Source organism: Sarcophilus harrisii, chromosome X, assembly GCF_902635505.1.
Source record: "Sarcophilus harrisii chromosome X, mSarHar1.11, whole genome shotgun sequence".
Taxonomy (NCBI): domain Eukaryota; kingdom Metazoa; phylum Chordata; class Mammalia; order Dasyuromorphia; family Dasyuridae; genus Sarcophilus; species Sarcophilus harrisii.
The window spans coordinates 62525177-62541883 of record NC_045432.1 but is presented as its reverse complement, the minus strand read 5'-3'; the positions used below and the strand labels follow the sequence as shown (position 1 = coordinate 62541883).

Here is a 16707-nt window from a genome sequence, read left to right as displayed (position 1 = left end):
GAATACCAAAAAAGAATGGAAAATAACAGTGTTCCTTGCAGGAACCAGCTCCAAATGAAAAATTTGAAATGTTATAAAACATTGTTAAAATCAGGGCTTATTTTTAAAAAAAACTTTTTAATATATACACAGTTCAAATCCTAGTTCTGCCACTGTGACAACTTGGCCTAGTTACTTCATTTTTCTGTGGCTCAGTTTTATCCTCTGCAAGAGGAAGGGTACTTGATAAGATGATCTGGAACATCCCTTTCACCTTTAGGTCTCTAATGCTAGAAAAAAAAATTAAGCTTTCGCTAAGAAAGTCACTAAACAGTATATATGCTTGGACAGTGTTACCGTGACTAGGTTACATATGCCCAAATGATCAAAGAAAGAAGAAAAGGATCCTCGTACACAGAAGTTTATAGCAGGTTTTGTGATCTTATCAAAGAATTGGGCTAAACAAATTAGGCTATTTAAGTGTCATGGACTACCGTTATGGTATAAAAAAATGACAAAAGGAGTGGTGTCAGAGAAGGGAGCAGAACTGAGGAGAACAATTTATCCAATAACAATGTTGTAAAGCTATACGATTCTGAAAGATTTTTCAAACTCAGTGACCAAGCATAATTCCAGAGGACCACTAATGTAGTATCCTCTGCGCCTCCTCAGAGAAATGATGAATTTAGGATACAGAACTGAAACATACATTTTGGGATTTGGCTAATATGGGAATTTTCTTTACTAGAACACACAGAGGTACATTCTTGTAATAATATTTGTTTAGAGAATTTTAAGGTTTTTTCCCAATGGTGGGGGGTGGGGAAAAGAGAAGAAATGGACACAAAACAGGCTTTTGTTTATTGAAAAAAATAAATTAGGGGCATCTAGGTGACGCAGTGGATAGAGCATTGGCCCTGCAGTCAAGAGGACCCGAGTTCAAATATGGCCTTACTAGCTGTGTGATCCTGGGCAATTCACTTCACCCTGATTGCCAAGCCAAAAAGAAAAAAAAATTTAAAAAAAGGAACCCATATCTTTGCAAGGTTCAGTTTGAGGCTCTGCTGGGCCTTTTGTTTTTACAAACTGGAAGGATAAGATTTGGGCACAGGTAGTTGGCATGATTAAAAACCCCACAAACCAGATAGTGAGTTGCACAACCTGCTAAATACATGGCAAAAGAAATGAAGATCACTGTGCTTACTTACCATTGTATATTCATGAGCGACCTTCAGGAGATACATACATCCCTGCGCATCGCCAAATGAGCGGATCCCTAAGCAGTTGCAGGGATGCAGCTGCTTGATGAGGAAGTTGCAGCATACTTCAATAACTTGAGAAAGTTGGAGGATACAGGCTGCAGACAGTAGATTTTCTATGGTTTCTTCCTTCAATTCTAAGACACCTAGATAAATAGAAATATATACAAATGTAAACACCCACCCACCCACACACACACACACACACACACACACTGAGGATTGCTTTAAGGGATATTTAGCCTAGAATAGAAAATCCCCAAGGCCAGGCTAGCTGTCTTCAAGTTTCTGAAGAGCTATCAAGGGGAAACAGACTTGACCATAGATGGGAGAACCAGGAGAAATGGGTAAAAGTTTCAAACCAGCAAACTGAGGTTCACAGTAAGGTAAAAGTTCCAAACAATGGGAATGGCACAGTGGAAATAATAAAGTAAAAGACTTGGATATGTACTCATATGAGAAGCTGTGTGATACAGTGGAAAATGTCCTTGACTTGGGGTCAGGAAACCTACATTCAAATTTCATTCTGCCTGTTCCACCCCGGATAAGCCATTTAATCTCTCTGGGCCTCAGTATCTTCCTCTGTTGGCCAAGATGCCTTCTAAGTCTTGTCCTAGTTCTGACAGACTAGGATCCGAGAAAGTGGGGAAGTAGAAACCACATACAGTTATTTCAAATTATTTCATTACCATTTCTTCAAATGGTTGGGAACTGGTGCCAAAAGATGATCTCCTCAGATCTGGGAGGGAAAGGACAAAACTTTGATCATTGCTTTTAGCTTTGGGAACTGGGTGAAGTGATGGTTACCTGTATAAGCATAGTGCACCAAAGCCTTCAGTGCATCTGGGTCTATTCCCTCCATCTTGACCTCCTCTTGTTTGGCTTCCAGCACATCATTAGTAAACATTGCAGCAAAATAGTCTGATGCAGCACTCAGCACCAGTCTTGAAATAGGAATATTTCAGAAAAAGTCCATTAATTGATCTATCATATTACCAGAAACCATAAAATTCAACTTTAGATCATAGGTGAAGCTGCCTTCCACATAATACTCTGCGGGCTTATGAAAGTGTTGATGACCATCAAAAGGGAAACTAAGAATGAGGGCAAAGAACTACTTTGAGGACCTCTCTGTATCTTGGTTTTTGTTCAATCGATCAACATGCATGTATTTTGTACCCATTATATGTCAGGCACTTTGCTTAAGCACTGGGGATACAAACACAAAAAAATAACACCGTCTCTACTTGTAAGCCCTTTGTAGGAAAAAATGGACTTTATTATTCAGGATCTTTTCAAAGCTATAATCAGTCCCATCTCCCACTTTCAAGAGGGCTCTGGTTTGGCTGATATTCTAATTATTGCCATAGCAAACCAGAAGTGACATTCCTGCAATCTCTCCTCCTCACTTCCGCTTCCCTCCCCATGCTGAAATTGTTCAGCTCAAGTAGAGCAACAGACCTGTGGGCTGGGATTGTGTGACGTCCAACGATGAGGAAGACGTCACAGAGCTGTTTCTGCTGCAGATAGCTCTCCATTTTGCGGATAGTCTGCTCTGCATGATTGGTGGACTGAAAGTACTCCTCAGATCCATCAGAATTCATTCCTAAGGCTGGACAGTTATTCACAGGTAAACTGAAAGGAAGAAGATCAAGAAAAGGAATGGGATTCGCTGCATCTTTATTCAAAGATTTCTTTTTTCCCCAGTAAGATTTCAAACCTCCAAGAATTTAATCCTACCAAGTACCCCAAACTAACATTTCAATTTGTTCTCAAAATTTAAGTTTTTTCCCCTGAACAGCATTAACAACTTCATATAAAGTAGAGTAGGCCAAGTAACATATTGATTTGAAGGGGACCCAAAACAGATAGCCCTTGATTCATACATAGCTAATGGAAAGTAAAAAACAAACTTGAAAAAGTGACTTTTTAAACTATGTGCTTGTTAGGAATGTTTTCTCCCAAATATCTAAATATTTAGTGGAGCTGTGAATTAATCATTAATTATTTAATAATTAAGTCATTCTGGAAACCACTTTGGAACAACAGCCCTCAAATCACTAAATTGTGCATACCCTTTGACCCAATAAGACTACTACCACGCCTATATACTGCAATGATATCAAAGGCAGAGAAAAAGTTCCCATATGTACAAAAATATTTACAGCAGCTCTTAGTAGCTTCAGGTTGGAAACTAAGGTATCCACTTAGTGGGGAATGGGTAAATAAATTATGGCATGCAAACAGAAGGGACCATATTCTTGTCATATGAGATAGTACAGAATGGTGTAAACAGAAATCAGAGATCAATTTACATGCTAACAATAACTTTGAAAGACTTTAGAGCTCTTTTCACTACTGTGTTGACCCACAAGTCCAGAGGAGAAAGTACACCATCAACTTCTTACTAGGCAGAAAAGAGCTTAAATGCAGAATGAGGTAGGAGGACAATATAAGAATCTCTTTTGCTGAATTAAGCATATCTTATGAGGGTTTTATTTTTTTAATTGTTCAACAATAAGAAGGAGACAGAATAAATCCTTGGAAAAATAAAATGTTTTAAAAGTTAAGGCTCCCGCTGTATAATAGAAGTACTAACTCGGCTTAATTCAGTCAAATGAGAGAACAAAGATATGAACCAAATCTTTTATTCATTTCCTGTGCTTTGGGACTGCCTGTCATCATTTGGGAATTAAATGAAATCCTGTCAGTGGCCTTTGTTATCTGCCTTCTTCCATTCTTTGGGACAGGCCTTTTTAAAACAAAAACAAAAACAAAAACACCCTGCTTTACTTGAAGGCTCCCCTGGCACAATAAATAAAACTAGAAAGCAATGAGTTTTAGTTCATCCTCACTCTGTACATGGATTGGACTGTTCTCTACTTTTCTGTGGCAGGGGGCAAGGCAGTTAGGGTTAAGTGACTTGCCCAGGGTCATACAACTAGGAAGAGTTAAGTGTCTAAGGTTAGGCTTGAATTCAACTCCTGACTTCAAACATTAGTTCTATCCGCCATGCCATCTAGCAGCTCCTCAATCTCCACAGATTAACTCAAGTACTCATACTGGGTTCCTCATATATAAGACTAGTCTGTAATTAAGTCTTGAAAGAGAAGGTATTCTGTGGATTGTTAATGCAGTGTAAAGAGTGCTAGAATTCTAGTCAAATGACTCGGTTGCAAATTCTAGCTCTGCCAATTACTAGCTGTGTGATGCTGGACGAGTCACAATCTCTGTCTGCCTCGTTCTCCTCATCTGTAAAATGCATATAATAATAATAAACCTACCTTCCAGAGTTATGGGGATCAAAGGAGGTAATTTTGCAAACCTGAACATGCTCTAGAAATGCTGGCTATTGATGAAAGCTCAAGATGATCAAGGTAACACAAAGCTTTACTGGTTTGTCTATTTGTTTTTGCTATGTTAGAGGAAAGTAGGAAGAGGAAAGAAGGGAGAAGACCACTGTTAGGGATGAAGAGGTTAATGATAATGGGTGGCAACGAGAAGGTAGAACTGCCCCTCATTTTTGCTTGTTTTCTCTGCCAAGGTAAATGAACTTTAAACTGGTAAGGAGAGAACAAATATGGCCAAAAGGGAGTTGAGAACTGAGAGAAGTAAAAAAGACAGTAAGCGAGCACCCAGCTACCCTTCCCATTCAGACTCGGACCAAGTAGCACATTGTGTAAATTTTCTATGGGAGACTTACAAAAAAGCCATGGACAAAAATAATATAGGATGAGAAGGGCATGGATCAGCCGTGATCTGTACTGGGGAGAGAACACCTCCACCAAGGAGAATCACGTGTTCTTTAAAATAGAGAAACAGCAGATGACCTCTGGAAAGCACATCTCTGACAACAGTGAAGAAAGCATGATCGCTCAAAATTATATAGAAGTTCTAAAGGTGAGAAAGCCCTCAAAATGCAACTGATATATTCATCTAAATATATGAAAATAGATAAAGAACTCATGGCATTGAATCTCTTAAACTACGACTGCCTCAGTTTCATCGCTCAAGCTTTGTATCTTCCAAGACATTTCTGGCAATGTGTTTATATGAAGATGTTTGCTTCTTAGAATTTTGTAATTGTGATTACCATCCTTCCTCTAGGAGATGCAAATGAATTGCTATTGCTTGCCACAGAAAGATCCACACGTATACACATTTATACACACACACACACATACATACACATACACACACACATATATGGTTATATTAATAATTAAGATCTTCCTTCTCTTGTTAGGATCTCTATGTATTACAAGGTTATTCCTTTTCCCCTAGACAAGTTGAATTAGCATTCTTTTGTCGAATCCCAAGGGAAAAAGTTATAAGCACATCCATTAGAGATCCTTTGATTCTTGCTAAATATATAAACTCACAACTGTTTTCCAGGCATTCTTCCTGAACTCTGTGAGAAGACTCATATCCAAATATATCATTATACCTATGCAATTATAATTGCTTCTTTTGCTTTCATCCCTCAACCCTATAACAAAGCCTTCTCTGATTTTACAATTTAATAAAGAAGCGCCCAACTAGATCCAAATGGTTCTATAGCACTAGGTATCATCGATAAAACCATCCATATCCCTCTTCTTGCACAATTTTGAGTAAAAGATCAATTTAATCCCACATTGTAACCCATCTATCAATTACTGTACTCAGTAATCCCAAAGCATAGATCTGGAAAAAGTCACACTTTGTGCCATCAGTCATTGTCCCAGAACATCCCCCAAAGAGAAAGCACCCCTAGTCCATGACAGAGATGTTATTCTACCTAGATTAAATGAGAAATCTTGGAAAGACAGCTTTGTAGTAGCCACACCACCACCTCAGTCAGCAGACTCATTTGGAGGCCTGCAGCGTTCTACTCCTGTGTCAAGCTGGCAGAAAAGGAATATCTTTTTATATATCTCCCTGGAGAGTTACATGGATGTTTTCCTTTTCCCTTTTCCAAGTCAGATGCTGATTTGCCACATCATCAGTCATTTCAAGAGGCTTTTGCTGCTAAATGTAGATGCTCAGAAAGAGAATTCTCAAATGACCTCATTTCCTCACATAATCAATCAAGACTAGAAAGGCATCTTAGTGCTTCGTCCAATCCAACTAAGTACGTAATTCCAGCTATAATATTCCAGAAAAGTGTTCTTCCAGCCAGTACTTGAAAAATCTCAATAATGGGGTACTCACTAAGTTCATATGGCAGTCCATGCTATTTTCAGCCAGCTTTAATTGTGGAAAAGTTATTCCTCCTAGTGCAATAAAATTTTTCTCCCCTGTGACATCCATTTAGATAATCTGATGGACTGGTTGTCATTTGTTTTTCTGCTCCCTTAACCTAAGGAGCCACCAAGGTAAGTCAAACACAGATCTCTCAACTTTCTTAAACCAGCTTAAGTTTCCTTATCACAGGACCCTTCAGTGACCCTCCTTAGACCCCCCCCCAAACCAGTATTCTACCAAGTGTACATTGGTTACATTACAGAGTACAGAATTGTCATTGCCTCTATGTTGGGCACTGGACTTCTATTATTGTAAGTGATCTAGCAAATATCTGGAAGCTTAAGTTCACATTGGCTATTTTTGTTGCCAATGGCACCTTACTGAGGGCCTGTAAGCTCTTTTTTTTCAGATGGCCTGCCAGATGTACCCATTTTATACTGGTGCAGTTGATTTCTGAACCTCATTACAGGACTTTATTTTTTAATAATAGCTTTTTTATTTTCAAAACATATGCAAAGATAGTTTTCAATATTCACCCTCACAAAACCAAGTCTTCCAAATTTTTCTCCCTCCCTCTCCGTACCCCCTTCCCTACACAGAAAGTAATCCAATATATGTTAAAAATGTGCAATTCTTCTCTACATATTTCTACATTTACCATACCACATAAGAAAAATCAGATTGAAAAGGAAAAAAAAATGAGAAAGAAAATACAAGCAAGCGACAACAACAAAAAGTGAAAATACTATGTTGTGATCCACACTCAGTCCCTCTAGTTCTCTTTCTGGGTGTAGATGGCTCTCTCCATCACAAGTCTATTGCAGTTGGAAATATAGCAACCTAGTCTTTGACAAACCCAAAGATCCCAGCTTTTGGGATAAGAACTTACTGTTTGATAAAAATTGCTGGGAAAATTGGAAACTAATATGGCAGAAACTAGGCATTGATCCATACTTAACGCCGTACACCAAGATAAGGTCAAAATGGGTTCATGACCTAGGCATAAAGAATGAAATTATTAATAAATTAGAGGAACATAGGATAGTTTACCTCTCAGACCTGTGGAAGGGGAAGGTTTTTATGACCAAAGCAGAACTAGAGATCATTACTGATCACAAAATAGAAAATTTCGATTATACCAAACTGAAAAGTTTTTGTACAAACAAAACTAATGCAGACAAGATTAGAAGGGAAGCAATAAACTGGGAAAATATTTTTACAGTCAAAGGTTCTGATAAAGGCCTCATTTCCAAAATATATAGAGAATTAACTCTAATTTATAAAAAATCAAGCCATTCTCCAATTGAAAAATGGTCAAAGGATATGAACAGACAATTCTCAGATGAAGAAATTGAAACTATTTCTAGTCATATGAAAAGATGCTCCAAGTCATTATTAATCAGAGAAATGCAAATTAAGACAACTCTAAGATACCACTACACACCTGTCAGATTGGCTAAGATGACAGGAAAAAATAATGATGATTGTTGGAGGGGATGTGGGAAAACTGGGACATTGATGCATTGTTGGTGGAGTTGTGAACGAATCCAACCATTTTGGAGAGTAGTTTGGAACTATGCTCAAAAAGTTATCAAACTGTGCATACCCTTTGATCCAGCAGTGTTACTACTGGGATTATATCCCAAAGAGATTATAAAGAAGGGAAAGGGACCTGTATGTGCACGAATGTTTGTGGCAGCCCTTTTTGTAGTGGCTAGAAACTGGAAACTGAATGGATGTCCATCAGTTGGAGAATGGCTGAATAAATTGTGGTATATGAAAATTATGGAATATTACTGTTCTGTAAGAAATGACCAACAGGATGATTTCAGAAAGGCCTGGAGAGACTTACACGAACTGATGCTGAGTGAAATGAGCAGGACCAGGAGATCATTATATACTTCAACAACAATACTATATGATGACCAGTTCTGATGGACCTGGCCATCCTCAGCAACGAGATCAACCAAATCATTTCTAATGGAGCAGTAATGAACTGAACTAGCTATACCCAGAAAAAGAACTCGGAGATGACTAAAAACCATTACATTGAATTCCCAGTCCCTATATTTATGCACACCTGCATCTTTGATTTCCTTCACAAGCTAATTGTACAATATTTCAGAGTCTGATTCTTTTTGTACAACAAAATAATGTTTTGGTCAGGTATACTTATTGTGTATCTAATTTATATTTTAATATATTTAACATCTACTGGTCATCCTGCCATCTAGGGGAGGGGGTGGGGGGGGTAAGAGGTGAAAAATTGGAACAAGAGGTTTGGCAATTGTTAATGCTGTAAAGTTACCCATGTATATATCCTGTAAATTAAAGGCTATTAAATAAAAAAAAAATAATAATAATAATAATAAAAAAAAACAAGTCTATTGCAGTTGGTCTGAATCATCTCATTGTTGAAGAGAGCCATGTCCATAAGAATTTATCATCTCATAATCTTGTTCCCATGTACAATGATCTCCTGGTCCTGCTCATTTCACTCAGCTTCAGTTCATAAGTCTCTCCAGGCCTTTCTGAAATGTTCCTGCTGATAGTTTTTACAGAACAAGAGTATTTCATAACATTCACATATGATAACTTATTCAGCCATTATTTAACTGATGGGCATCCATTCAGTTCCCTGCCACTACAAAAAGGGCCACCACAAATTGTACATGTGGGTCCCTTTCCCTCCTTTAACATTTCTTTGGGATACAGGCCCAGTAGACACACTGCTGGATCAAAGGAGATAGCACAATTTGATAGACCTTTGGGCATAGCTCCAAATTGCTCTCCAAAAAAGTTTGATCAGTTCACAACTCCACCAAACAAGCATTAGTGTCTGAAGGACTTTATATTTAAATCCACACATTCCATCTTGTGGGAGAGAAGCTATTGTTCAAGTCTGTGAAGAGCTGTGGGGAGCCTAAGTCTGATATGTAATGCACTGACTATTCCTCCTGAATTAGTCTGCTAGTCCACCTGGTTCTAAGCTATTCTCTTAAACTGAAGAAAGTTAGCCTATTCATATCTAATATCTGCTTTTAGTAAATATGTATAGGTTTTGAAACTCCTAGACTGGCTGTTAAATTTCTTTGATAAGACTTAATTGTTAAGATTGTTATGGTGATTACCCTAGTTTGTACTGTTTTCTCTTCCTCAAATATTCTAGGACATTTGCCAGGGAATCACCTATAGCTAGCTTTGTAGCATCTCAGCTGTCTGACTTTTGTTTTTAATTTAAAATACTTATTGATTTCTCATTTACGTCTAGCTTTCCTTTACAAATATATTTCCTTCTATCTTGTAAGCCACACTTGTAACAAAATCATTTTTCGGAGGAAAAGAAGCGGTTCATTAAAACTAGCAAACATATTAATCAGATGTGTCGCTATACAATGTTCTACATCCCTTACATCTTCCATTTTTAAAGAACAGAGAAAGGTACATTTTCTCATTTTTTTTGGAGGAACAAGATTGGTCATTATAACCATATAGTGTGCAGTTTCTTTTTGTTGTCATTTTTAATTATATCGCTGTAATTATTACATAGTTTGTTTTCCTGATTATCCTTATTTAAGTTGACATCAGGTCGTATGAGTCTTCCCATGCACATCAGAATTTTTCCTATTCATTGTTTCTCATGGTATAGTAGTAATCTACTATGTACCACAATTTAATCAGTCATTTCCTAACCGATGGGCAATACTTAGTTTGCAGCTCCTTGCTACCATAAAAGTTCTGATATGAATATTCTGGTGTCTATAGGAATTTTCTTTCTCTCTTTGGTTTCCTTGTGGTATTTCTAGCAGTGGGATCTCTGAGTCAAAGGATATAGACATTCCAGTCACTTTCTTAGCATCATCACAACTGCTTTCCAGAATAAATACTTGGGCCATTTCATATTTCCTCAACTTAATTTCTAACACCTTAAGTGCAAAGATGATGTCTTATAGCACTTTATACACTCCACAGGCCATAGTCAAATATTTTACACAAAGAACTCAGCAAAATAATTGTTGATTTGAAATTCAAGAAAATGTCACTCATTTAAGTGCTGCATACCAGTATTTCTCCAAATGTGATCCAGGGGTACCTTAAAACCTTTCAGGGGGGTCTGTGAGTTCATTGGTTTTTTGAGGTCAACATTCTTCTCATAGTATCATTAAGATATCTTAATTTTGAATACAGTAAATATTGATAATTTAAAATCACAAAAACAAAAGCTCTTGTGGGAATCTTCAATAATTTTTAAGGATGCAAAGAGGTCCTGAAACTACAAAAATTAAAAAGTGCTGCTTTATCCCTATCTTTTTTGTTGTGGCAAAGCTTTAGAACATAGAAGAGAGAAGAATCATTTCCAAGTTTTAGCTCCTGTTACAAAATATAGCCTTTTTTCATGGTCCTGTCTTTTTATGGGATCATGGTATGGGAGATGATCCAGAATTCTCCCATGTAGAGAGGAATTGCTAATAGGCACTCCTAACGTAGTGTCTCCAAGGATAGGCCTAGGGACCACATGTAGAGCAGGCCAATGAGGACCGAGGGAATTAAGTGCAAAGATGTACATCACTAGGATGATTTTAGCAGATAAAAGTTTTCAGTGATAGCAAAGCTCAGAGACTAAGTCAGAGAGGAGGAGAGTGATAACTGTGTGTAGGAGTGCTCTTGCACACAGGAATTGCTTAGTTGTGCTGAAATGAGTGTTGGCTCATGTTACTGGAATACTTGAATAAGTATTATACATAAAAAGACTCATCTTAATCCAGAATAATGTTTGCAAAAATTTAGCATCTCTTTTCTCTTGGCATGTTTTATTCTGAGAAGCTATATACTTAATTATGGTATGATGCTTCTATGATTAGATAACAATAGATAGAACTATACCACAATATGTTAAATTAATGAAAACATATTTTGCTCTTAGCTACAGGCTGAACTAGAGATGACATTTGCAACTGTGAGAAAATAAAAACTTCAAATCAATGATCTAAATCTGTCTATCTTTGCCTACATATATTCTTGGAATGAAGTTCAAATGAAAGAGAAAAAAAAAGCATTTTCTTAAACACTCGTAGGTCACTGCATAGTATAAAAACTACTTCTCTTTCAAAGAATTACACCATTTAGAATGAGGTCATATGGAACTGAATGAGATGTCTCATGGAAGTCTTGCAACAGAGATTGTGGGTTTCAATCTTATCACTTTAAAGCAAGTGCTGGCATTTGTTAATATTGACAATAAGGTAGAAACAGTTTTTGTTTTTTATACAACCAAGTAAAACATGGTAAAAAGAAAAACATCTAAAATCTTACTTTGCCTAGGCCAGTAATATAAAATGTTCATTCAAGGCAAAGTATGTAAATAAAAAGAGGTTAGGCAAGCTAAGGAATCTGAAAGCATTTCATTTCTCCAGTCTCACTCATATAATGAAATGAGTGATTTAAAGTTAGGAGGTCTGTATTCAAATTCTACTTTTAATTACTACCTATGGATCTTAAGAGAGCTAATTAAGTACTCTGGACCTCAGTTTTCCTTATGAAAAATGGAGAGAATTAGATTAAATAACTTCTCTTTAAGATTTGTAACAGCTTTAAATCTGTTAGCGGAAAAGATTATCATTGTCAGGCATTTCAGTAGTTACGCACTCCTTTGCAGTTTCAGAAATGTTTTTGTCCAATCTCATCATTAATACTTACATGATAGATATTAGGGAAGGTATGTTTTTACTACATACTTCCTTTCCTCTATTTTTTTTGGCAAGATAATCAGGATTAATTGACTTAGGTAAGGGTCACACAACTAGTAAGCTTCAAGTGTCACTACACCACCTATCTTCATCATCTTTGGGAAAATTCATTTGCATTGAGCAATTATTTATTAACTATCTTTTGTGTTTTACTATGGTTTTTAAAAACTACTTATTAGTTTTTGCTATTCACTTTTTATTTAATGTTTTATTTTTTCTCTAGTTATATATAAAGCAATTTATAACATTTGCTTTTTGAAACTTTCAGTTTGAGATTTTCTCCCTTCATTCCTCCCCATGCCCCCACTGAGAAGGCACATGTGATGTTGTACAAAATGTTTCCATAAAAATAATTGATATTTAATTTTATAAGATTCTGATTTCCATTTTTTCTCCCTCATCCCTCTTTTTTCCCGTCCTCAAGACCAAACAAATATGAGTCATACATGTTCAATCATATTCAATCCATAATTAAAATGATCATATTAAACCTTCTACTGGAGTTTATAAAACACCATAGAAAGAAATATAATTCTAGGAAATTAAAGTGAAAGAGGGCAGTAATTACATCTAGATCAGGAAGGGCTTCACAAAAAATGGGGTTTCTCAGCTGAGCGTTGTGCAGTTTCTTAGTAACCAAGATTGGGGGTATGGGAGTATACCTCAGGCGTAGGAGGTCGCCTTTGAATACGGGAGAGGAACATGGGTATATGAAATTTGGGGGAAAACTAGTAGGCTAAATTGGAAGTCAGCAGTTCTGAAGTAACATAAAATAGGAAAAATGGGTAAAGATTGGCGGGCAATATATTGCCAAAGGCTTTCAATGGCAGTCTCGGGAGTTGGCATCTTACACACGTTGGATGGGTGGGGGCTGCTAGGAGAGTGGCATAAGACTTGTAGAAAATTATTTCAGTAGATGGGTGGGGGGCTGACCGTGGAGGTGAGAGCCAAGGACTGGGTGAAGAGAATGTAGGAAAAGGGTCACTCCTGATTTCAAATGAAACTGAAAGGGGTACTTGTGTGGAGTACCACACAAACTACTGGCTCATCACTTGAAAGACCCCACCACAAGCGGACCTGAGACCCGTGACAAAACTGCTCAAATTATCTATTACCCTCACATACAGTAAGAAAATAAGTTCCTCAAAGATCCAGAACAATCCATCTTCATTTCAGCCTGCTGCCGTGTTGAGGGGGAAAATAAGAATTCTATATTTAAGCATATCATTCATGGAGAAAGAGTTGAATACCTTGACATGCAGTGGATGAGGACAATGAGGAGGAGGAGGAGAACGACTATGTATAACTGTAGCCTCCAGTCAAGAAAATGTTTGTGGAAAAGACCCAGAGTCATGAGGAGGGAGGGAAATAGGAGAAGGCAGGGGTGGAGCAGTACCTTAGCCACGCCCTTACTTTGTAGCCAATCATGTTGTTTGTTCTTAGCCTGTGGATTTTGTGTGGGGGTGGGTGGGTGGGACTGTTTTCAAACTCTTCTGCGCCTGCGCCACCTCATAAGCTACAAAACAGCCACTCGCTCTGGGACGCGTTGTGCTCTAGCAGCTCAGAAGCCCACTAGATAAGCTGGGCCTGTCCGATCCCAACAGAACCGATTTGAAAATTTGGGGTATCGGGATGCAAGGCAGGAGGTCTCCTTAAGCTTTATAAAGATGACTGCAGCGTTTTCCTCTTGATTTTCATTAGAAATCTCTGCTCTGGCCTGTAGACCAGGGTACCTTGGCCGCTGCCCTACGGCTTGTGGGCTCTTTCACTAAAGGTCTTCTCATTGCGGCGTCCGTTGCTGAGTGAGCAGTCTAAAGGTGCAGGGAAATGCTTGTCTATCCCAAGATTTTGCGGATCCGGTTCGCGGAGAGAAGAGTTCACTCTTCCCCATAAGAGACCGCAGGGTGGCTAGTAAGACTGGGCACTGGAAAAAATTAAATCCTATCTCATTTAAAGCTTGACGGACATTTCTACTTAGTGCTGCTACAGTAAAAGTAGATAAGTCTTCTAAGAATCCGCACCCATTAGGGGGTTTAGCCGCTTCTAATGCCACTAAAAGCCGATACAAGTTCCTCAAAGATCCAGAACAATCCATCTTCATTTCAGCCTGCTGCCGTGTTGAGGGAGAAATCATTCACTAAAGATTGAGTGACTTTTCCAGTGCACTGGGATATTCCAGAAATGATGGGGGGAGGGAGGGGGGAAGGAGGAGGAATATCCAGCATCTCAGTGAAAATCATTTAGTAAAGAAGCTAAATGACAAAGCAAAGAAAAGTTTCTACCATCAAGAAGATCTCGTTTTGAAGGGGAGGGGGGGAATGCCAATAATTATATGAAAATATATACAGTGTAGAGGGAAGATAAATTCCAAAAGCCTAAGAGTGAGGAGGATAACTGGGGCTGGTAGGCCACTGTGATAGTGCTCCTGCAGAAGATGCAATTTAGTTTGAGTCTTAAAGAAAGCCTGGGAAGCTGGGAGGCAAATGTGAGTTTGGGGGGGGGGGTATTTGGGGCATGGGGGAAAATGAGTGAGGGGCAGAAAATAGGGAAATGGGGGGGGGAAGCCCCCAGCTTCTCACTAAAGATAATTCAGTAAAGAAACTAAATGATACAAGTACAAAGAAAGAGGAAAAAAACAGTTTCTGCCATCAAGAAGATCTTGTTTTGAAGGGGAAGGGAATGCCAATAATTATGTAAAAATATATACAGTGTAGAGGGAAGATAAATTCCAAAAGCCTAAGAGTGAGGAGGATAACTGGGGCTGGTAGGCCACTGTGATAGTGCTCCTGCAGAAGATGCAATTTAGTTTGAGTCTTAAAGAAAGCCTGGGAAGCTGGGAGGCAAATGTGAGTTTGGGGGGTATTTGGGGCATGGGGGACAACAAGTGAGGGGCAGAGAATATGGAAAAGTGTCACATGGAAGAAAAGCCAAATAGGCAAGAGCATTTGGGTCTCATAGTACATGGAAGGGAATAAAATACACGAAGAATAGGGGGGAAAAAAGGAAGGGAAAAGAATGGGAAGGAACTTATATGCCAAAGAAAGACATTTAATTTTGGTTTCTACTGTCAAAGAATACTCATTCTTGTGAGGAAGGGGACATGCAAATAACCACCACAAAGACCCACTAAAAGTAATCTTAGGAATTGCATGCTTAACCTATATTGGATTACTTGCTGTCTTGGAAGGGATGTAGAAAAAATTGGAACTCAAGACTTTGCAAAGGTGAATGTTGAGAATCATCTTTGTATATATGTGGAAAAATAAAATACTATTAAAAAACAGAATTGAACCAATAAAAAATAATTTTAGGGAAAATATTAGCAGAGAAGGGGCTTAGGGTAAAATAACCCTCTTGCAGAAGCTATGATGGAAAATGACTCTTTAAGGTAACCAGAGAAGCTAAGAGGCAAAAATGAGGAAGTTCCCTCTAGGCATAGATCACTGAAAAGGTGGAGAATTAGTACATGGAAGGGAAGTGAAAGGGAGTAAAGTATAAGAGAAATGGAAAAGTAGGAGGGAGACAGGCGGAGAAGGACTTTATTGTTGATTCTGGGTATAATAACAACCTGAGTAAGAGAAAGGAAGCTGGTTGAGAAGGGGTAAACAACCTGGTCAGATAGAAACTTGACCAAAATTCACTTAAAAAGCTAAAGACTGAAAAAGATAATTTATACTGGCAAGGAGCTTGAAGCAGGGACACCAATAAGAAAGCTACCACAAGCACTTTAACAGTGCAGACTCTGTGAGTTGAGAAAAGCAGCTATTAACTAGAAATAGTGCATAAGCCAGAAACTCAAGACTAGACCACACATGGGCTAGGCATTTGGGAGTAAATGAGGATGAGAAATCAAGACTGATCTGTGGTTGAGACCTTGTGATTTGGAAGCTGGTGCTGTTATTGATGAAAATGCAAAAGTAAGGATAAAAAGAAAGTTTTTTGGGGGTAAAAAAAAATTCCTATCTTGGATGTATTGATTTGGAGGTGCCTATGGAATATTCCCGCTTAGATGTCCAGAGAGCTGTTACTGAGGCAAAACTGGAAATGAGAGATTAGAGCTGAATAGATTGAACTGAGAATCATCTGAATAGAAGGATCATCTAATCCATGTCTACTAAGACTATTATTAACTTGGAAAAGAACAGTTTTATTGAATGCCAGATTGCAGAGGAGAGATAACCAAGTCAGAGTGAAGCAGGTACCCTGAAACTCTGGAAATCATTGAAGGAGAAAATCTCCTTCAACTCTGCCTCAATAATGGACCCTGCTCCAAGTCCTTTTTCCCCTTAAATGAATTTGTTTTGACTGCTTAAGAGGGGAATGTAGAGGGGACCCCAAAACTCTAAAAATCCTTAAAGGAGAAAATCTCCTTCAACTCTGACTCAACAAGGGAACCCACCCCAAGGACAAACAGTTTCATCTTTGTTATCTAGGTGGGGTCGGCTCAATACTGAAACTCATTCAATTCAATTCAAATTCCAGCCCTAGCTGAAACC

General features: G+C 38.1%; 1 protein-coding gene across 2 annotated transcripts in view; it reads right to left on the bottom strand.

Annotated features, from left to right (window-relative positions):
- Nucleotides 1-16707, bottom strand: part of LOC100915461 (kelch-like protein 4) — a 257692-nt gene that overhangs the window by 70021 nt on the left and 170964 nt on the right. For both annotated transcript variants that reach the window (XM_031944661.1, XM_031944662.1), the window contains exons 2-4: nucleotides 2700-2873; nucleotides 2046-2182; nucleotides 1188-1384 (exon numbers count right to left, since the gene is read on the bottom strand). In XM_031944661.1, the coding sequence (XP_031800521.1) occupies nucleotides 1188-1384; nucleotides 2046-2182; nucleotides 2700-2873 (508 nt within the window). The remainder of the gene's footprint in view (nucleotides 1-1187; nucleotides 1385-2045; nucleotides 2183-2699; nucleotides 2874-16707) is intronic.